This window comes from Argopecten irradians, chromosome 14 (genome assembly GCF_041381155.1).
Source record: "Argopecten irradians isolate NY chromosome 14, Ai_NY, whole genome shotgun sequence".
Lineage (NCBI taxonomy): Eukaryota > Metazoa > Mollusca > Bivalvia > Pectinida > Pectinidae > Argopecten > Argopecten irradians.
In genome coordinates this window covers 16185948-16207278 of record NC_091147.1, presented here as the reverse complement: position 1 = coordinate 16207278, position 21331 = coordinate 16185948, and the positions used below count along the sequence as shown (strand labels likewise).

General features: G+C 35.7%; 1 protein-coding gene across 17 annotated transcripts in view; it reads left to right on the top strand.

Annotated features, from left to right (window-relative positions):
- LOC138307679 (muscleblind-like protein 1) overlaps positions 1–21331 on the top strand; it is a 281769-nt gene that overhangs the window by 173044 nt on the left and 87394 nt on the right. For 15 of the 17 annotated variants that reach the window (XR_011206032.1, XM_069248509.1, XM_069248506.1 and 12 more), the window contains one exon: positions 17822–18541. Coding sequence is in view for 16 of the 17 variants with exons in the window: in XM_069248509.1 (XP_069104610.1) it covers positions 18350–18541 (192 nt within the window). In the remaining variant the exon portion in view is untranslated. Of the gene's footprint in view, positions 1–3498; positions 3868–4256; positions 4376–17821; positions 18542–21331 lie in introns of those variants that run through there. The other 2 variants (XM_069248498.1, XM_069248501.1) reach the window with 2 other exon arrangements.

The window sequence follows — 21331 nt, the reverse complement described above, 5'->3', positions numbered from 1 at the left end:
ACAAAATGAGGAATGTGTAAATTTTGAATTGGTTGATACTTCCCATTAACTCATGAAATTGATTATTAGATCCATAGGTAAATTGACATAAAAAAGATGTATAAAATCCTATCCTGTGCTCATGCATATTTTTACTCCTTTATTAGAAAAGTGCCATATAGCATCCTTCCCTGTGAATCACACAATTCTCATGTTTTGATTATAGTGAGGTATAGTATTCCTTCCTTTGGATACATTTTTTTTTAAACTTTATATGTTAAGGTACAGCATATCCCTCCTTGTGATCAAATGATTTTTTTACTCCTGTATAAGCTATATTGACATACAGCATCCCTCCCTGTGATCAAATGATGTTGACGTTTTACTCCAGTATAAGGTAAGCTGACCTACAGCATCCCACCCTGTGAGTCAGGGGACAGGATATGGAGGATGATAAGATTGTTGACACACAGCCCCTTTTATGTTACCTGGTGATCCTCAGGGGACAATTTAGCCAGGTCATAAAGCCAAAGGGGAGATAACTCATGATCCACAGAAGCTGTAACTAGTGTAGTGGTCAGGAAGGGTGAACACTCTGACACCTGTTGATGGACAGTTTCCTGGGGAGGAAGATTTATGGATCTTGTCTGATGATGCTGATCCAAGTTTTGGTCAGTTGTGTCTTTCCCACACATCAACACTTACAATACAGGAGGGGGTGTCAGCCAGGGAGGATTTGACCTAGTTCAGTGTAACCCCCACCCCCTCTATTTCGCCTCCCCTATAATAACTCATTAATCCTGAGTTTCCAATCCAGAACTTTCCATTCCTGAGTTAAACCTCAGCAGGACCTTCTAATGACACCCAGTATGGATCCTGGTAAGTCTGGTACTATGTGTGGTGTCAGGTTTTAGTACACCTGTCCTTATCTAAGTGTGTAATAGCCTGGGCAATTTAGGGATTGCGGAGTATGGTATTTTTAAAAAGTTTCTGAATATAAATAAATCACTGTCAATAAGAGTTGACAACCCAAACATGGCAGTTTAGTTGGTTACATGCTGCAGGTATCCAATAATTATATAGTTATCTCAAATACAAATGTAATATGTCTGCCAATTGGGTTCAAATTAAGCTAAATAATGAACTTTATTGTAAAATTAAAGGAGGCTATCTTTAAATCACCATGATTAGTTTATTACCTTGAGCTTTGTGGCTTAGTAGTGAAAGTGTCTGGTATTCTACCACACGACCTCCACCTCTGGGTCCCAATAGCTGAGTGGTAAAGGTGTCTGACATTCTACCACTAGACCTCCACCTCTGGGTCCCAGTGGCTGAGTGGTACAGGTGTCTGAAATTCTACCACTATATTTCCACCCCTGGGCCACAGTGGCTGAGTGGTTAAAGTGTCTGGCATTCTACCACTAGCTCTCCACCTCTGTATCACATTGGCTGAGTGGTAAAGGTGTCTGAAATGAAATTCTACCGCTAGACCTCCACCTCTTGGTCACAGTTGTGAAGTGGTTAAGGTGTCTGACATTCTATCGCTAGACCTCCACCTCTGTGTCACAGTGGTGTAGTGGTAAAGGTGTCTATTATTCTACCTTATAAACTATTGGGAAGTGGTGTTTGGACTATTTTTCCAGGAACTCTTACTTTTCTCCAAGGCCAAAATCAGCCACATATCCTTTAAATGACCATGGCTGTTGCTATAGGATTTTGAACCAATAAAGGCAGACGTGTGTTATTTATAAATTAATATATTCTATATCTTTGTGTTGTGACTGGGATGATCAGTACCTCCTTAATACAAGATTATACCCGTGTTTCAGGAGTGTAGACCGTAAAGTCATGGTTCAGATCTTGTTTTACAGGCTATGTATTTATTCATCATTTGAAATCCCTGTTGTAAATAGTTTTTAGTGCAGTAAGGTTGTCATTTCCAGAAGAGGACAGCAATGTTCAATTTAGACCATCAGTCTATCTGCCTGCCCTGTGAGCCACAAGAAGCTACAAGGGGGCGGAGCACAGCGACAAACCGATCAATACCGACAACATATAAATCTCTTCATTATGAAATTCAAACAACAAGGCAGACTTGCCTATGAAATCCCAGAAAATTAGAGATAATTTACATATCTTGTTCCCTCTATCATACATATAAAATCCAGAGTCACTTATTTCCTGCGTTTTCTATTCATTTTCATCTAATTTGAATTTCAAAAGGCACAATAACATTTAGAAATCTGAATTTAAATATTCCCGATCACAAAACAGCTATATGAATCACTAGCTTTCCAGGTAATTCTGTAGACAGGTTATTTATCTAACCGATAAATGTTCATCAGGTTGTGTAAAGAAATTAAAAAATGTCATAGAAATATAGATGATTAAATTTTATTCAAACCTGCTTGAAACCAATTAACTTGGACAACAGATATGAAGCTTACAAAATAATCTAATTGGGGGATTTAAGTTATATAACATGAAATTATAAATAGATTGACACAATAAATTTTGAGGGCAAGCAGGTGGGGTTTACCTAAAACATTATATTTTAAATTGAATTTTAAAGGTAAAGTGCAGTTCACCTGTCTAAGAGAAACCCTCTCTATGTCTAATAATAGATTAAAAACTGATACAGAGACTGAATGTAAATAACCGCAGTCAAACCTGCAAAAAAGTTGATATGATGAAACTTGTCATAGAGATCTTATATTTAAAAGTTTAGTCCAGTTTTTCTATTAGTTTAGTTTTTGTCTAAAATTTTAGTCCAGTCTGTCTAAAAGTTTAGTCCAGTCTGTGTAAAAAGCCCATCCTGTCTAAAAACCACCTCTGTAAAATCTTTGTAGCTACTAGTCTAATATGTTTTGGAAACCCCATTAATTAACTACAGGCATGCCAGTCAAAGAGACCTCCATGCAGATTTAGACTGACTACTTCAAGGCATTAAAGTAAAGTCAAACAATCTGTGTACCTGGTACATCATTTTATGAGTTAAACTAGTTTAGATTAGTTTACTAATTGTCGTTAATTTTTGATGCCACCAAACAGTATGCAAAGTATTATACAGTTCAACCTGTCTATAAAGACCACCCAAAGGACAAAGACAGAAATGGTGTTGATAGCCAGGTGGTCTCTATACACAGGTCACAGTTTATTGGTAGCAGACATTTGGGATACCAGTAAAGTGGTCTTATAATGCAGGTGGTTGTTATACAGAGGGAGACGTTGAATAAAGTATCCATGTATAGGGGTTATTATGCCTAAGGCTCCTTTTCCAATATGGTCTGCATATGGGGATAAAAGAAAATTATCCGCCAAAAATATAAGATAAATAATCCAATACAGGTCTGTGTCTTTGCTGGTATGCTGGTGTAGTCCACATGTTATGCTGGCCGTGAATTGAAAGTTTGAGATTAGAGTCGTACAGATAACTTTATGGTAGCCTTGGAAGCCTCTCGGGGTAAACTGGGGCCACATTTGACAGACACAGTCAGACACATGTGTGACCCAACACACACACTCAAACAGTGGGGGAAGCCATATTGAAATTAGAATGTTGGGACTTTTTTGTTGAGAATACAAACGACACAGCCACCACCACTATACCACTGCCACACCGCATGGTTGAGTAAGTCGTGGCTGTACAGTGTGGGCTTAGTGTGTTTGTGACGAGTAGACCAGACTACATGTGTTTGACGGTGTGTGTCTGTGCTCAGTCTAACCTCGTGTTATAGCACTCAGCTACACAGCCTGGTGGTGGTGGACACAAACTCCCCGCACTAAATACATTTTACTCGTCCAGGCTTTGTAATAATGACACATTGTGATTCGGGGAATATAGTGACACTTTGTAAGGAATATCAATACACTGCAGAAAATGTAAAGGTAAGTTCACACATGTATGTTGTTACCTGTTCATCCTGCCTATCAGTGTTCGTTAGGGCAGGTGTTTCGGCTGTAGATGACGAGGTTTGGAGGGCTTTGTCCCTCTCCCGTACAATTGTGATATCACAACATTGTCTGTTGAGTTCATCGAGACTAGAGCCCGAGCTAATTAGTTTTTTCCTAACATAGTGTCATTCAGTTTTATGGTATTTCTATCTATGGCTGTAGTTTGCGCTACCAAAAATCAATGACAGAAATTAATCTGGCTAGGCAGGCCTACTTATCAATATATATATCTGTGTGTGCTGGTGATAGTACTGTTGGGGACTCGCTTCTGTAAAATATATATCTTCCTTACCTATATAAGCTTTAAAGAAACGAGCAGCACATTATTCGTAATGAATTTTTTATGATGGTTTGACTGTCGCGGTCTGCCACACAAGGTACATAACAGTCAGACATTTCACCGGCAGACAGACACATTATAACCGACAGGGAGACCTGTAAGGTAAGGAATACTTTACCCATCAAAAACATATCATTAAGGAATTTGAAAATTTTAAAATTCTTAAAGTGAATAGTGTATAGTGTAAGAAATAAGGATTTGAGGACAGGAAATCCGTGCGGATATGAAATTTATAGGGATGTTAAGTGGAGAAGGAAATACAGGTGATTTTAGAATGCAAATCAAGAATTAGAGGATATTATATACATTTTTTAGGTTGCGGAAAATGATATACATATTTAAGGTTGCGGAAAACGTTCATTATGATGCTGGGATTTGTGGGATGTGTCAGATTTTTAATATAACTGTGTAAAAATTTGAAGAAAGAGTTTTTAGAAAGTGATATATGAGATTTTGAGGAAATGTTTAAATTTGAAAATAATGGTTTTTGCGGGTTTAGCAACTAATGTATATTTGATTTTTAGGATGATGGACTTAAAGTTTGTGGTGTTTGAGAGTGAACTTTAAAATGTTGGTTTTTGAGGCAATTTTTTCTGATGTTATTGGATTTTGAGGATACTCAATTTCGAGGATCTGGATGTTGAATTATAATAGTGAAGTGTGGCATTGTGGAGATATAGGGGGTTGAAACGTTGAAGATTAAGGATTTGGGGGTTAAAGAATTGAAGGGCGTTTTAGGATATAAGGATGAGTATGATCAAGGCGATGGAGGGTGTTGAAAGCTTGGGTGAGGATGAGGAAGGGAGAGAATCAGAGAAATGTTGATTGAGGAAGTTGGAGGATGAAAAAGGTGGAGAATGAGGAAGGTTGAGGATGAAAAAGGTGGAGAATGAGGAAGCTTTAAGATGAGGAAGGTTAAGGATGAGGAAGGTAGAGGATGAAGATTTAGGAAGGTGAAAATTAAACAGTTGTTTCAAAGACTGCGGATGATATTGAAAATGTAACAGATCTAAGTTATTCTAGAAAAAAAAATGTTTTAAAAATGCTATCAGTTTGACAAAAATGATATAGCTATCAGAACAAAATATTTATTTTATGAGAGATAACATCTTTACATCTTGATGTTTGCTACTTTTATATTTTCTCCTGCTGAAAGTATTTGTTATGCCTTGAGATGTAAATAATGGCAGATATATTTTAAAGAACATACCGGTATTCTCGAATCAAAGTAATGATTTACAAAATATTTGGTCTAAGATCTAATCGTGCAGATAATAGCTTATGCATGCAGTGAGAAAAATGACTGTGATACAATGTACTTCAGCCATTGGATGGTTTATAAACGTTTAAAAATGATATAGAATGTAGATATTATACGAAACGTTTAAAAGTGAAATAGATATTGGATGTAGATATTGTGTAGTGGTAATGTTCATCGTTCAGCCAGCTATCTGATATCTGTGAACATCCTTGGAGGCGATAGTCGAGGTCGCAGTTAACATTACCCAACAGGTTTTCTATGTAGCGAATAAATATTAACTAATGTTTGTCAATAAATAATGCATACAATCTAAACGACAACAATTGACTCGTGTTAAAAGCTAAGAGCTTGTGAGATGTAGAAGTTAGCGATATATACGGCGTGGTGAACATGGACGCGACCCGCTGATGGAATCAAGACACTATTGGATTATGATGAAGTCAGCCATTAGTGAAGTGAAACAGCCGATTATACCTGTTGTCCGTCCACTTAACAGGCGACGTGGAAGTGCATTACATACTATTGTTACTTGTAAATGTCTGCACTTAGACAAACATAGACGCATTGCTTATGTCGGCAGGAAACTTGTAATAATGAACGCTTAAATGTGCGCAACTTCTGTCTGGAAATCAGTTAAGAAAAAATGTCAGCTGTATTTCTTTTTTTGTCTGAGCGGATAAAAAGTCAACATATGTTTGAGAAATTGTTGATTATAATCATATTCATACGTGTAACATATCATTAATCTATAAATAACCATGCTGTGTAGATGCAAGTTTTGCAAATAAGTGTTATTTGTGAAATATGCAATACGTCATATTCATGTTTTTAATGTAACTTAACTGTTAAAGATATTTCTGGGTAAAAATATTACAAATTAGTTCTAAATGCTTATTATATAACTAATTAAGATTATATCTGTGTAATATTAAACTAATTAATGAGCTATATAATGCAGTCATACCCGTATAATGTTTGACTTATTAGTTAAAACTTCATGATTTATAAATCAGTCGTTATATCACTAATCCGCTATCTCCTATATTACAATCAAACCAAATTATCACTGACATATTTCATGCAAATTTCTGTTTATTACTTCTGAATATCAAAATTTAGGTTTATTCTATTCAGAAAAGCCGAGACAGTGTTTCCGCTATATCATTTCCTTTGGACTTTGCTACAAACAACAGAAGTGTTTCGATAAATTACTAATATCATCATGTAATAAAATATTATACATTAATTATCCTATATGAATACATAAATTTGGATTTGTTGTTGCGGTATTTCGATATAAGACCACTCATTCACCCCTGAAAATTCAAAATGAACTGTTCCAGACTTTGAATTAGGAGAGTCCAAATGTGTGTTTAGGGGTGAATGAGTTAGTTATTGTATCTAGGGTTTATGTATAATCTTGTTTGTTGTAAGAATGTAGAACAAGAATTAATTGTAAATTTTGTCAACACACGTATATGATATAAGTAAATGTTATAGTCATGCACCAGGATGTGCTTGTGCAATTTGAAAATATGACAAGTGCAGCATCTTTAAGTAATGCTGATGTAATGGAAATTTTGTGAATCATAATCTCCAAAAATAGATCATGTTTCCTATGAAACATTTGAAATCTATGTTATATCATAAAATCAATGTAATAAAGTATCCAGGTTAATCATTATTGGTGTTGATATCTATAACAGAAATATAACAACACATTTTACCTAGATAATTTAATGCTTATTTAACATAAACTAGGTGTTACACATGAAAACTTGTTATGTAAAGATGTACAGGTAAAGTTTCAGGTAACATAATAGGTTTGGTATACACCTGAGGTCGGTCGCCTCACCTGACGAGGTGACATGACGTAACGTCTGTTTCCTCTACCTTTGTAGTACAACATAGTCTCTACTCCTTCCCCTCTAGTCCTATCCAGGGTTGTTGTTGTGCCCTTCCTATTCATAGCATTCAGCAAAATTTAAATTTTAATGTTAGGACTGTTTTTGAATTTTCACACCTGTACGGGGACCTAAGAGATACAATGACAGGTATAATATGGTGAGTAATGTCGAGGTTCCAGCATATCTTGACCTAGTTATAGGGTAGAAAGACTTTAAGGGGAACAATACCCATCCATTATATACACTAGCTGACGTACATTGTAATTGTCATTGTAATCAGACAGGTAGTTTAGTTTTCTGTGACTTGTGTTATGATATTTCAGTATCATATTTATATCAACATTAAAAAAGAAAAGAAAATTTATTTAAAAGTATTGAAACTAGAAAATTATAATTCGTATAATTTAAACAGTCTTTACTTCAAATTTTCGACTACATAGCCTTAAGGTTTAATACACAAGATTTTATTTCTAAATTGTCTTATTTCAAAATGAAAACAAGAAATACCTTAAAAAAGAAAACCTCAAAAAACAAAAACATGTGACAGTAAATATGTGAATTCCTTTCTTATCCTAATTGAGCTGATATTCCATAACAGAAACTGCATGGTCTGCTTGGAGATATATCATTATTACGTTAAAAGTACATCATTTACAACTAGTGGAATCGGCTCACGATCAGCCATGTGGCAAAGTGTATAAATCATGCATGCTGCTGTCTAATTTTGCGTAATTATTTCAGACAGTTACAATTGAAGGTCGTACTGTGGTGTTTTATTGTAATTAATATCGTATTGTTTTAAGGGTCGAAGCAGTGTGCAGACACAACGTGTGACTTGGCTAGGAGATCACATCAACACATGAAAATACGTTTGAATTAATTTGAAAGAATTCCACGGCTGTTGAATAATTGATAGAACTTTTACGATTTCCCGTCATAAAATGTGAAAATGCCATTGATTAGCCGCAGAAAGTTTTCTATTCAGGTACTTGGTTTCGCACAAAAGGCTTTTCATTTTAGTTGGGGAGTTTAAATCGTCTTTCCTTATAGTGAATACGATCACAGGGATTAATGGGCAGCATACATTAGAACATCCAATTGCAGTTTTCTTTATTTCATATTTCTCATCAAATATTCTTCTGTGCATAAATTACCGTATCAGATAATACGTTTTGTTGAATGTCTTGCTCCATGTAGCTTGACATAATTATAAATCATGCATATTTGTCGTTTTATAGTCGTGCAATAGAAAGCTTGTTTCTTTGGACTCAAAATAGATGTCTAGTTATCCGGTATTGTTACTTTTTCTATCAAGTACCTGATGTACGAATTTTCTGATAAAATAGTTATGGTGAAAGCTTATATAATTCCAATTATCATTTTTACTCTGAAAAAAATTGCAAATCGCCTGTTTTCATTTAATGTTCAAATAAAAATAAATGCTTCCTGTTACAAAAACAAAATAAATGGCTTATTTCCTAGTAATAAATCATCTAATCCGGGTAGGACTATCAAATATATATGCGTATGATTGTTTGTAGAATTTAATACCAGTGAGAAAAAAAAATTCTGTGTTTATGAAAGTTGATACAATTGGTAACCTGAACAGATCAACAGGTGTTATGACACATATTCAAGCCTATAATTGTTCAGGATATTGTCGGCAGATCTGTTCAGTATCATCACAAGGATTGCATGTAGCGAAAAACACCAGTATTTAACGGGGAAATTTCCAGGGGAGCTGTATTTTTGATAACCTGGCATTGGCCAGTTATCAGGAAGAGGATCAGTCTGGACCAGTGAGACAATACACACCATCGTGGTATTGGTGAAATTTTACTACCGAATAAAAAGTGTTTAATTGCTATAGGCCACCCTTAATGCTGAAAGTGGTTGAATAATGGTAGCAAGTCTAGCCATGCTATAACATTAATGAAAATTACATTTTACGAGGAAGACTTGGTGGGGCAGCTGACCTGCTGATGGTTGTGTGAAGAAGCTAGAAAATTTGTCTGCGTGACAGAAAAGGCTTGACTCAATCGAGTTGTCTGACGTGTAGGTTGAACTGAATTTGTCTGCAAAGTCAAACCGGAATTGAATTGTCTACTGCACAAAGTGAAAAACTGTCTCTAATCTGTCTATGCTAAATAGAATAGGACTGAATTTGTCTGCAATGTTGAATTGAATAGGATGCATCATGGAGGTATTGGTCGCCACTCTTTTTAGGATGGAATCGGTTCATGGTTACAGCCTTCAAGGTATCACAGAACACCTACTGCTAAAAAGGATAAAGGTGGATCAGGGACTGCTATGTGAATCCCTAGAGGGCTTGGCAGGAAGTGGGCTATTGGTATCACTGTGAGGGTGACCCCAGGAAATGAGTTTGGGGCAGGTGGGTCCACACTATAGGCACCATTGGGAGTCTCTTAGGGAGCTGGAATGCAGGTACAACTGTGAGGGTTGGTCCATGGGGACATTAGGGAACATGTACTTCTCTGAGGGTCCCTAGGGAACAGGAATATAGGTACTATGAAGGTCCTTGGAGGATGTTTTGAACAGGTACTTTCTCTTTAGGTCCCTAGAGAGCAAGAGGGCATGTGTTACTATGAAATTCTCAAGGGGACATTGTGAATAGTACAGTACCACTTTTGTTACGACTGGGTCCCTAGAGGACCAGGTGGGCTTGGTCCAACTTTGACTGTTTCTAAAGGCAACCTTATTTTGACTACTTTTTGTGAATGGTTTTAAAGAGATAGAACTATTAGAATCCTAAGGGAGCCACAGACATGTGTTAACACGGGGAAGTTATACAGTACTTTAGTACAGTGAGTACCAGGTAGTTAGATCTAGTTAGCAGCCCCCATGGAACCACAGCCAAGATATACAATGTTGTGCAGAGAAACAATTTTATCACCTCCGATCAGCAGACATGCAAAATAGCAGCACAACTACTGCAAATGTAAAACAGTTTGAATTTGCATTTATACAATAAAACTTGGCTACGCTTGTGTGGCCATGTCTGCCAGGCATAGAAAGTGGTAGATGGATCAGGCCCAAACTATGGAAGGGAGTACATGGAGTATAAAGGCAGTCATTACCAGGAGGAGGATATGCTAATATTCTCTGTTGACGACTTTTTCTTCCCTCTACTTTTATGCAGTATTTTCTCCATACATAAATGTAGGCAGCATCCTTTTCAATACAGGTTTCACTAACACATTTATTTCCCAACCGCGGGATAGTAGGATTGTTTTAGCCCCATGAGAACTTGTCTTGCCCCCTCCCCAAAGTTAGGATTTCATCTCCAGAGCATATGGTACATTTCTTTGTCATAATCATATGAATATATGGGTTCAGGAGAAATTTCAGAAATCATCATGCATCAGTAATCACAGACCATAATATGGTTGTGAGGGCATTGACTGGAAAGGTACATATACCCATCAATTCTCCGGCTATCTGTACAGACCCATACACCTGTCATGTCGCATTCAACCAATACATAGATCGCTATAAACCATGCATGGATTGATTTTGATTCAACAAGATTATCCTTCTGATTTCAGTAGTTTAACCTTTCATGTGTGTATCGTCTGCTCTTACTATAACAATTAGTATTGCCAGGTTCTCAGTCTTCTTTGTCCTTTCTTCTGCATTCAACATATTTCTTTTTCCTGTATTTCTGCAAAATTTTAGTTTTTATTGATCATTCCCTTTATATATGAGACAATCGTCATTACTCCATATGTTCATATCAATACCATAGCTGTTGTTACTTCCTGTGTACATGTGAATAACCTGTCATCACTTCCTGTGTACATGTGAATACCCTGTCATCACTTCTTGTGTACATATGAATACCATGTCATCACTTCTTGTGTACATGTGAATGACCTGTTATCACTTCTAGTGTACATGTGAATACCCTATCATCACTTCTAGTGAACATGTGAATACCCTATCATCACTTCTAGTGAACATGTGAATACCATATCATCACTTCTAGTGTACATGTGAATACCATATCATCACTTCTAGTGTACATGTGAATACCCTGTCATCACTTCTAGTGTACATGTGAATACCCTGTCATCACTTCCTGTGTACATGTGAATACCCTGTCATCACTTCTAGTGTACATGTGAATACCATATCATCACTTCTAGTGTACATGTGAATACCATGTCATCACTTCTAGTGTACATGTGAATACCCTGTCATCACTTCTAGTGTACATGTGAATACCCTGTCATCACTTCCTGTGTACATGTGAATACCCTATCATCACTTCTAGTGTACATGTGAATACCATATCATCACTTCTAGTGTACATGTGAATACCATATCATCACTTCTAGTGTACATGTGAATACCCTGTCATCACTTCCTGTGTACATGTGAATACCCTGTCATCACTTCTAGTGTACATGTGAATATATACCTTGTCATCACTTCCTGTGTACATGTGAATACCCTGTCATCACTTGAAGTGTACATGAATAACCTGTTATCACTTCCTGTGTACATGTCAATACCATATCATCACTTCATGTATACTTCATCACTTCATGTGAATACCATATCATCACTTTGTGAATACCATATCATCCTTCATGTGAATACCATATCATCACTTCATGTGAATACCATATCATCACTTCTAGTGTACATGTGAATACCCTGTCATCACTTCCTGTGTACATGTGAATGCCCTGTCATCACTTCTAGTGTACATGTGAATACCCTGTCATCACTTTTAGTGTACACGTGAACACCATATCATCACTTCTAGTGTACATGTAAATGCCCTGTCATCACTTCTAGTGTACATTTACAATGTAAATGCCCTGTCATCACTTCTAGTGTACATGTGAATACCCTGTCATCACTTCTAGTGTACATGTAAATGCCCTGTCATCACTTCCTGTGTACCATACTCTAGAGTAGCCGGATTGTGTCCCAGAAGTTGCTAGTGTCGCCCCCTTTGTATGAGGCGAAGCCTGTCACCCTTTACCCTCTATGGCGTGGGATATCTAATCAACTACATACAATGGAGTCGATCATGTCGCTAAGGAAGTCTTTAGAACGGCTTTGAAAGTGATTACAGATATAAGAGAGTGAGCTTAGCGCCTGCATCAGCTGTTCATTTTATGTACAGTTACCACAAAAGATTGATATTTTCGATGAAGCATAGTAACGTGCAGCCATTTGCATGGCCTTCTGCTGATAAATGGTTGGTGGTAATGAATATGGTTTGAGGAGCTTATCTTGGGGATTTAAAACTTTGTAAGCAAGAAAGCTTTCAGGAAAATAAAGTGACTTACATTCTCTGCCAAAAAGATACAAATTGATTACTGTGTTAGGCATTTTGGTTTTTTGGCGGCACAAATGCATTACACACTGTACATGTTCTACTCTCATTCAGATCAAACCATTGTTAGAAACCAAGACACACAAGGACAATTAAAAGTAGTTCTTTACTTTAAAACATGAAACACATCAACGTTATATAAAATCTTTAGATAATCTTATTTCTGAACATTCTGTTGCTAAAAATCTGTTTTCACTTGTAGAGAAAATGTTCTTGCCGACTTTTACAGAGATTTGTGGTTTTAGGTAACAGGAATTTACATGTGGAATTCTGCAGGTTGATGTAGAACACATTTATGGGAGTAAAACTTCCAACCAGATGTTTTTTTCTACTTCGATAACACACACATGTGTCACCGGTGCACAGATTTGAAATAACGAGAGCTCTCTCATTTATGGGTGTTGTTCTAATATGTCATTATATTTATAGTTTGTTTGGTTTTTATTGACATTTGTATATTGTCAACTTGCTATAGGGCTGACAGATTGTATACATTTTATAATTATAAAGTGTAGCTATAAATGAAGACCACTTAGGAATAAAGAGAAAAAAAAACAATTGTCTTTGTAATAAAGTAGTTTATACACAGGTCACAGAAGGGAAATATGTTATTTTGGAACCTTGAGAAATGACGGTCATATTAAGCAGGATGTCTTTATACAGAGGTGGTCACTAAGGCAGGTTTTACTGTATGTTTACATAACTATTAATTTATCCAGTGTTTATATATAATGAAGGTACTGACATGGAGCCATTCAAATAAATTTCATTGTTTTCAAATTATAGTCAATGTATCCTTTGAAATGGTGTACATGTATGGATCCTAAAATATTCGTCATATCGTTCTAATAGGCTTCATTATACAAGACACATTAAAAACTGGAAAACTCATGATGCATGCGGGCACATATTCAAATTCTGAAATTGAAAATTCATCTTGAGGGATTTGATTGGCAAGCTCGATGATCGTTATTCTCTAAACTGAATACTGCATAAGGGCAGAAGACATTTTATTTTTTTTATTTTGACTGCGTTCATATAGTTTTTTCCGTGTCTGATCAGACAATGTTTACTGCTGGCCTGTCCATTAAAAGTTGCATCATGGCATTAAGCGATGATTAAAACTAGTCTGTTCAGATTAGGTCTTCTACCAGATTATGCAAATGAAATGTTTCTCGGTGTTTTCAAGAGATTCTCATCCTACTTCATTGTCCTAAACCTTCGTACTGACTTGAGGTCATGTGAGTCACATGATGTCTGTATGTGTCTCCCGCTGGGCACATGTACTCAAGTGTCTCCGTCTGTCTGTCCCACCTATAAAGGGCCTTAGGAAAGTGAGAAAACCCCAAACTTGAGGAGAATGTCAAGTTAGATAGGATATTTACTCTATGCACAGATTTGAGATCTTTCCATGGACTACACTTAATGTTATGTAAGATCACGTTCAGTGGTTCATTCCTTTCAGATTTGTTTGCCTAAGTAGGGCGGTGCGGATCGTTTTGCTGGAAATGAATGGAGTTAACTTGCCTCTTTGTATACCTGTCCTTTTAACGCTGTACAGGTAATGTGTGTATGCACATCAAATAATGTCCTGGGTTGATCAGCATGTTTATGCGGTATTCAATTTTCTTATCAATCTTGTTGAACATTATTTAAGTTTCAACCAGGATGTTTTCTTGACCTGGCTAAGAGATTGACAGGCAAATCTTGGGAAGTTTGATTTGTATTTTTTGTGTCGTAGTATGATTGATTACGTTGTCTTGGTGTAATTCTCCTGGCACTAACAAGCTTAATCAACACAACACACACCGCGTCGTCTCGAAGTTTGTCTGCTAGGGGAGATAACTATGTCACATTAATTTGTTCAAACACGAAAATTGTAGAAAATATTCCGAATTTTCCATTTTTTTCATATGTTCAATAAAACGTTATGCCTTTGAGTTTGTCTTCAAGAGAGATCATAAAATGTGACAGATAATTTTGTTCAAACTTAAAATAATAAAATGTTGCCTTGACTCCTGAAATCTTTAATGTTCATGAAATGGAAACATGATGTATATCATATTTACATCATTGATGGTATTATTGAAGCTGAAAGACTATTGCAATTTCCAAAAATGTCCATCAAGACTGTATTACCAAAATATATTTTTATCGTGTGTATAACTTTTATTTCCTGATTCTAAATATAGAATTTATTCCTCTGCTAGAAATCCCTCCTCTCAACACAGTTGTCCATTTACCTATTATTATTTCTCTGTCAGTTTGAGCCGTTTTTCTTCAAAATCCAAAATGGCCGACAAATCCAAGATGGCTGCCTGTTGGCCATCTTGTTGCCAATTCCTCCCAAAAAATTATATGCACAGCAAGGCACCCCTCCCTCCCTATTGTTTTTCCAGGAGCTCCACACTCCCCCTCCCCATTGCTCCCTTGTGTACCTTCCTCCCCCTCCTTCCTTGTTGTTCCATATACTTCCTGCTGGCATTTGCTCGGCTCATTAAAATTAAGGGGGGGAGTGAAGAGTATGTGGATATGAATGTTTGTGTCTGAGAGTGTAAGCTAAGAAAGGTCTGTGCCTCTAGCACTGTCTTACTCAATCAAGCACAGCTTACATTTGCACTGTTTTACTGGTGGAACTTGACAGATGAAAAGGAAGGCTGGGGGTCGGTTTCACTTCTTATCTGATAAATGCTTGCTAGTGAGGAAAGTAGAAATGACAAAAACAGGCTGCTTATTGCCGAAACTATGCCAGTAGGAGGCCAAGTATCAGAAATTCCTGCGCCTGCCCCCCTCCCCCCTCCCATCATCTCATTTCCATCCTGGAAGCCTGAATAGCAATATAAGTATGCAAGAAGAAAAAAGTCTTTCTACAATTGGCGGTGACTGTACTGCTCTCCAATGGCCATTACACGTAAGCTCTATCCCACAGTCACCACATGCAATGCTTGCGCTGCCATGAAGTAAGTTTAATTGTGAAGTGTTAAGCGTTTACATTAGAGAAAGGATATATGTTCAAGTTTCTTGGTTATATACAAGGATATATGTTATAGTGCTGTGATCTCACACTGTTCAGTTTTTAGAGGTTGTGTACAGATATGTGCCATCAGAGGTGAATTTTATTTCATTTTCTCTTTTCTGTGTTTGGTATAAGAACCGATTTCTATTCAGGATTTATATATATCTTTCCCAGCACAATTTAAGGTGAGAAATCTGTTGTTTTCTACAACACACAAAGTAGTTGTTGTTATTGTAATTTTATATAGAATATTGATAAAATTACACAATATTTTAGTGTAAATTCGTCTTTTGCAAAATTTGTTTTTCAAAGTTGAAAAAAAAATAAAATCAATTAATTGATCGGAATTAATTGATCTTGATATGTTACGGATTCTTGTATTAACAAAGTTGGACATTGTCTCAGAACAGGAAGTGCTCAGTCACTAATTTTAGTAAGGGTTGTGTATTGCTCTCTACTCTAAGTGTAAACTCCGAGTCACTAATTGTAGAAAGAGTTACTACTAAAGTGTCTAAGACTTGTAATGTGTTATGCCAGTTTGTACTTAGAAAATAAGATTGCTTGTTCACACTATGAGGAGAAATTAACCCAAGGTTTCCTAATCTTATCAACTGTGTCGATCACCCTATAACCCAGACATTGGTGTTACATCAAATCCCAGGAAAGGTGCTGATGTTTTCGTAAATGGTTTTGCCTTTTTTTCCCACCGGGTACAGCACACACTCCTCTAAAATCTTGATTGGATTGAGAACGGAGAAAGCTTCTCCCAAGTTGTCCCTCTAGCAGATTGTCTAGAAGAGTCTAACATCCTAAACACTCTTTATTACATTAGATGTCTAGTTCACAATGCTGTTCCACTAATAAAACACTCTTTTGTGCATCTTCACTAGTTGGTAGGCTTTCGTTTTCTGTACAAGAGTTCTTACAAATGCTTCATATCAAAATACTTCATCAGCTGAAAGGAATTCTTTAAGGTGTTGGTGAACAGTTTACGAGAACTGTAAAAGCTTAGAGGATTTCAAATTTTAAAAGATTTATAGAAATCTATCTGTTAAAGTAAACAATGCATGCCTTTGAGAGACATAGAAACAAATCAACAATTTTATATCCAGTTTTGGAAATAAAAAATGAGAAGCCATGAAAACAGTTTCTGGATACTCTGGGTAAATATAAGATGTCTCTAAAGTTTATGTGTACATAAAGTATTAAGTTGATCGATGTTGGAAAAATAAAGGTATTGGGAGTCTGAAAAATTTGAAACATTAAATCTCAAGTCATATTTCACAGATGTAGAACAAAAGAATGATGCCAAATTGAAACTAAAATATTTCGTCAAAAAAAAATTAAAAAATGCTTATGCAGGGTCATTGCTTCATTATACACCTTTGTTACTGGTTTTCAATATTTACCTGTAGCTTAATCGTATTACCAGCTAGGTATTTAAAGTACATTTTGATTTAGGAAAATAATCAATCTATGAAAAGTATACTTTAATGTAAGTTTTGTGATTCTTCTTATGAGATGATTTTTCATAGTGTCTGATGTTTAAAAGAATAATGGACTGATTACATAATTATCTTATTTAATTATCATCACTGATGTTTATTTTTATTCTTAGTCTGTTAGACATCTCATTCTGGGTACATAAGTTATAAGATTACAAAATTCACCAATTAAGATTGACCTTCATAATCTTCATAAATTAAGGGGAGATAATCTATTGTATGGAATTTGTTTTCTGAGAAAGAAAATAGATATATTCTTAGTAAAAGGTATAACAAATTTCAAAGAAAACAAATGTTATAAAACACAGTTTATCAACAAATACTCATTTCAATCAACTTGTACTTATAATATGACCTGAAAAAAATGAATTTCATCGTTTTGATTTGGTAAATTTTGGCAATCTGTTTCTTAGGAACATTATTTCTACCATATATAATTATAATGACTTCATGATTACTCAAAATCGTGTCTCTTTCTGTCTTTTCAGGTTGTCCTTGAACTTAGGGAGTTAGAACAACACCGCAGAGCACCAATTAGCTTTGTTCACGTCTGCTAAACATCGGAGCCTATTATAAATTCCTCTTCGTTTTCACATCTCCAAGTGTCTGCGTATCAATTCCATTGGTTCTTGGATTTTTTTAAAAAATTTGGTGTTATATTTCCTGGAATGGTTCGCTTCTGAGGGAAGTTGTTTTGTTATCATATATTTACCAAGGGACTAGCGTGTTTATATACAAATACGCATTTGAGTGGGACATTTAATATATAGTTATAATCGTTTATATTTGTATTCATTTAGATTTAATATTCTTGTTAATTATATTGAGGAGAAGGTACAAGAAGATATTTGTGAATTTTTCGTGATAATATTTTTTACGAAATATTTCAAAAGAAGAGTAAAAAAAGGAACTTTGTATCATTTGTAACAAACAAGTTTCAACCAACGTCTTTCATATTTACGGAGCTTTTTTTATCGGGGAGATCTCGGATTTTCTATGTATTAGTTGATTTTGTTATGGCCATGGTGAATACGATGCTCAACCTATCGTCAGCGGTGAAGGACTCGAGGTGGCTTACTCTTGAAGTATGTCGTGAATACCAACGCAACAAATGTTCACGAACAGAAAATGAATGCAAATTCGCACACCCTCCACCCCACGTGGAAGTCCAAAATGGTCGTGTGACGGCTTGCTTCGATTCCATAAAGGTAGGTCAATTTTTCATTGTTTATTAGTGTATTTTGTATCCAAGATTTTGATTTCCAGTTGACACTTTTTGTAGTTGTACCCTTTGTGTTTAGAACTTAACACATTATCAAGTAACTCACACAGTGACATCCCGCAATACATAATGTGCAATGGCACTTATACGTAATAAAAACCCACCATGTCTACATCTAACAAAGTTTACTGGCTTATTCTAATAACCTTGAATTGTCAGCAAAAACCAGCTGGGAACTTAAAACTGGTATCATACATTTAATGAAAAGTTGTAAATAAAAAATCTTTTCCAATAGGGTCCACTTAAAAAAACGAAATTTCATATCTCGAAGATCCAAATGGGTACATTGTGAGCTTTCACTTTAGCTAGGTGATGGTTCCCGCTTTCAAGTTTTTTCTTGTAGAAGTTAAAGCAAGAGTTCTGCCATATTCAAATATCAGTAACACCTGGCCATAGTTAGATGTAAGAAATCACCACTGTATATAAAAGGGGATCAAATCATATTTAAATTGAACGTATCAGAGTTAATCTCTACAATTCACAACATCCATATTTAATTTTGAAAAGGTATTTTCTTTATAGGCTCTTATCCTATTAGAGGGGATTTCCAACATAAATTCCCTGTGTTATATACAGAAAGTCACCTCTCGTGGTAGACTTTTATCCTATTTGAAGGGATTTCCAGCATATTTCCCCATGTTATATACAGAAAGTCACTTGTTGTGTCCTTACTCTCCAGACCATATCGGCCTGGTTAAGCTGTACTATAAATACTTTGTCAGAGTGTTAAGCCGACTACAATATGGTTGGTTGACTGTTTATTTAGTAGAGATAAGAGTTTAGATAGATTAGCTGAGGAAGCTTGGTTGTCTGTAGTTTGATAAAAGACTCAGGTAGATTTACGTAGAGTTTGTTTAATGTACTAAGTCAGACAAATCTGTGTTAGTACATTACGACCACCATACATTTCTGGTAATATTGTTTTGTCTGCGAGAGTTTAGGCGAAAATAAAGAAAGTTGTCTCCCTTAATGTATTTACAGATTTCAAAGTTAGGTTTACTTGCACTGGAAGAGAAAATCAGATATCATCCAATGTTTCAAATGAAGATTATGGCATATTTACTATTGAATTAACTTTAAATAAACTTAAAATTGAAAAGATTAAATACTGGGCATGAGTGTTATAACTCAAAATAGGAAATACTGCAAGGTTTGTGTATGATCAGATAAACGATAAGTTAGTTAAAATTGAAATATGCTGTTAAAATTGTACATCACATTCAAGTTTTAAATTTATGGATTTGAAATCTGTTGATTGGAGAGTAAATCGCATCAGAACCTGCGGTGCAGCTATAACTGTTAAACTGTCATTAGACACTGTAAAACGTTCAGATGAAAAGGATTTCTTGGCAAATAGTTAGAGATTATCTCCCTTTAAAGAGAACTCTTCAGTTTGACTGGTATTTTGTCTAGGAAGTTTTCGTAATTAGTTATTAGGTTATACAAGGTAAATATGATGAAGAGAAAGCACTATCTAGCCTGTCTGTACCATCGCCTAGCAGCTTGTTTTATAATTGTTTACTAAGGAAAACTTCTCGTTTGGAACAACAGGACTTCATATCACCCACACAGAAACTAGTTACTTTAATGCCCATGATCATACTAAGGTATTGCAGAAAGATTTGCTGATGACACTTCATTAGTAAACGAAAATCGGGCAGTGTACTTATTTCGGTCAGGGTTACGGCAAGTTTACAAGTCATATAGCCTGCGATTTGTAGCATATGGGAGTTACAAGCTGGCACAACTGTTTTTCATTATCCGAGTATGTCTAGTACCTTATGATAGGTGTAATGAAGGCATCATTACATTACTTCCGCAAGCTCTAGTAAACCATCAGAAATGCCTGCAAAATTAGGGCCCTTACCAGAATATTATCGTCCTAATGACGGCCTGCACTATAGTAGCTATATAGGAATAAGTAGGAAAGCAGCCACTTCAAATCAAAATGGCTCACTGTGATTGTCATAATCACCTTCCTGTAATATCCTCAACACTTCAAGTCATTCTGCAGTAAGTTCCGCCGTATAGTCTTATAAAAGACTTAAAAATTCAGCTGTGTAAATGATATAGCTACCTGGACAACACTCATAATTCAATTACCAAGAATTTGTCACCAAATTTCAGCAAAGATTTTCACAATTGATGTTATTCCTTGGTCATACATACGTTTCGTAATAAAAAAAATTGTATATTTATACAGATATTATTTGGTATTTGATATAAAATTCAAGAAAAGAGGTCAACTTTCTCCAAACAATAAAAGTGTAAAACATGTTCTCTGCTACCATCATATACAAAGTATAATTGAATTAATTAAAATGAAGCACCTATATCTATCTTTTCTCAAGTGGATCACATTTCATGTATATGTATTTTCTTGTTATCATTTGTCAAAGACAACATGTTAATTTATTCAAAATCAGAAATCTACATTCACAAGTGCGACAATGCGACGGGTTTATATTAAAATCATTCACGCTGTATGTATTGAATTGGTTCCGTATCGGAATAGATCCTATGGACGAACAGTTATTAGGTTTTAAGGCGTTGATTTTAACTTTGCAATTGAATTTCAAATAATCTAAAAATCCAATCAAAACCCTTTAGATAGCTTGAGTAGACATTTTGAATAGGTCTGTGTAACAGTGTGAAGCTGCCGTCCTCCGGCGTCCATTGTGGAACCATTGTCAGTAGCGGGTGACAATCAGTTCTA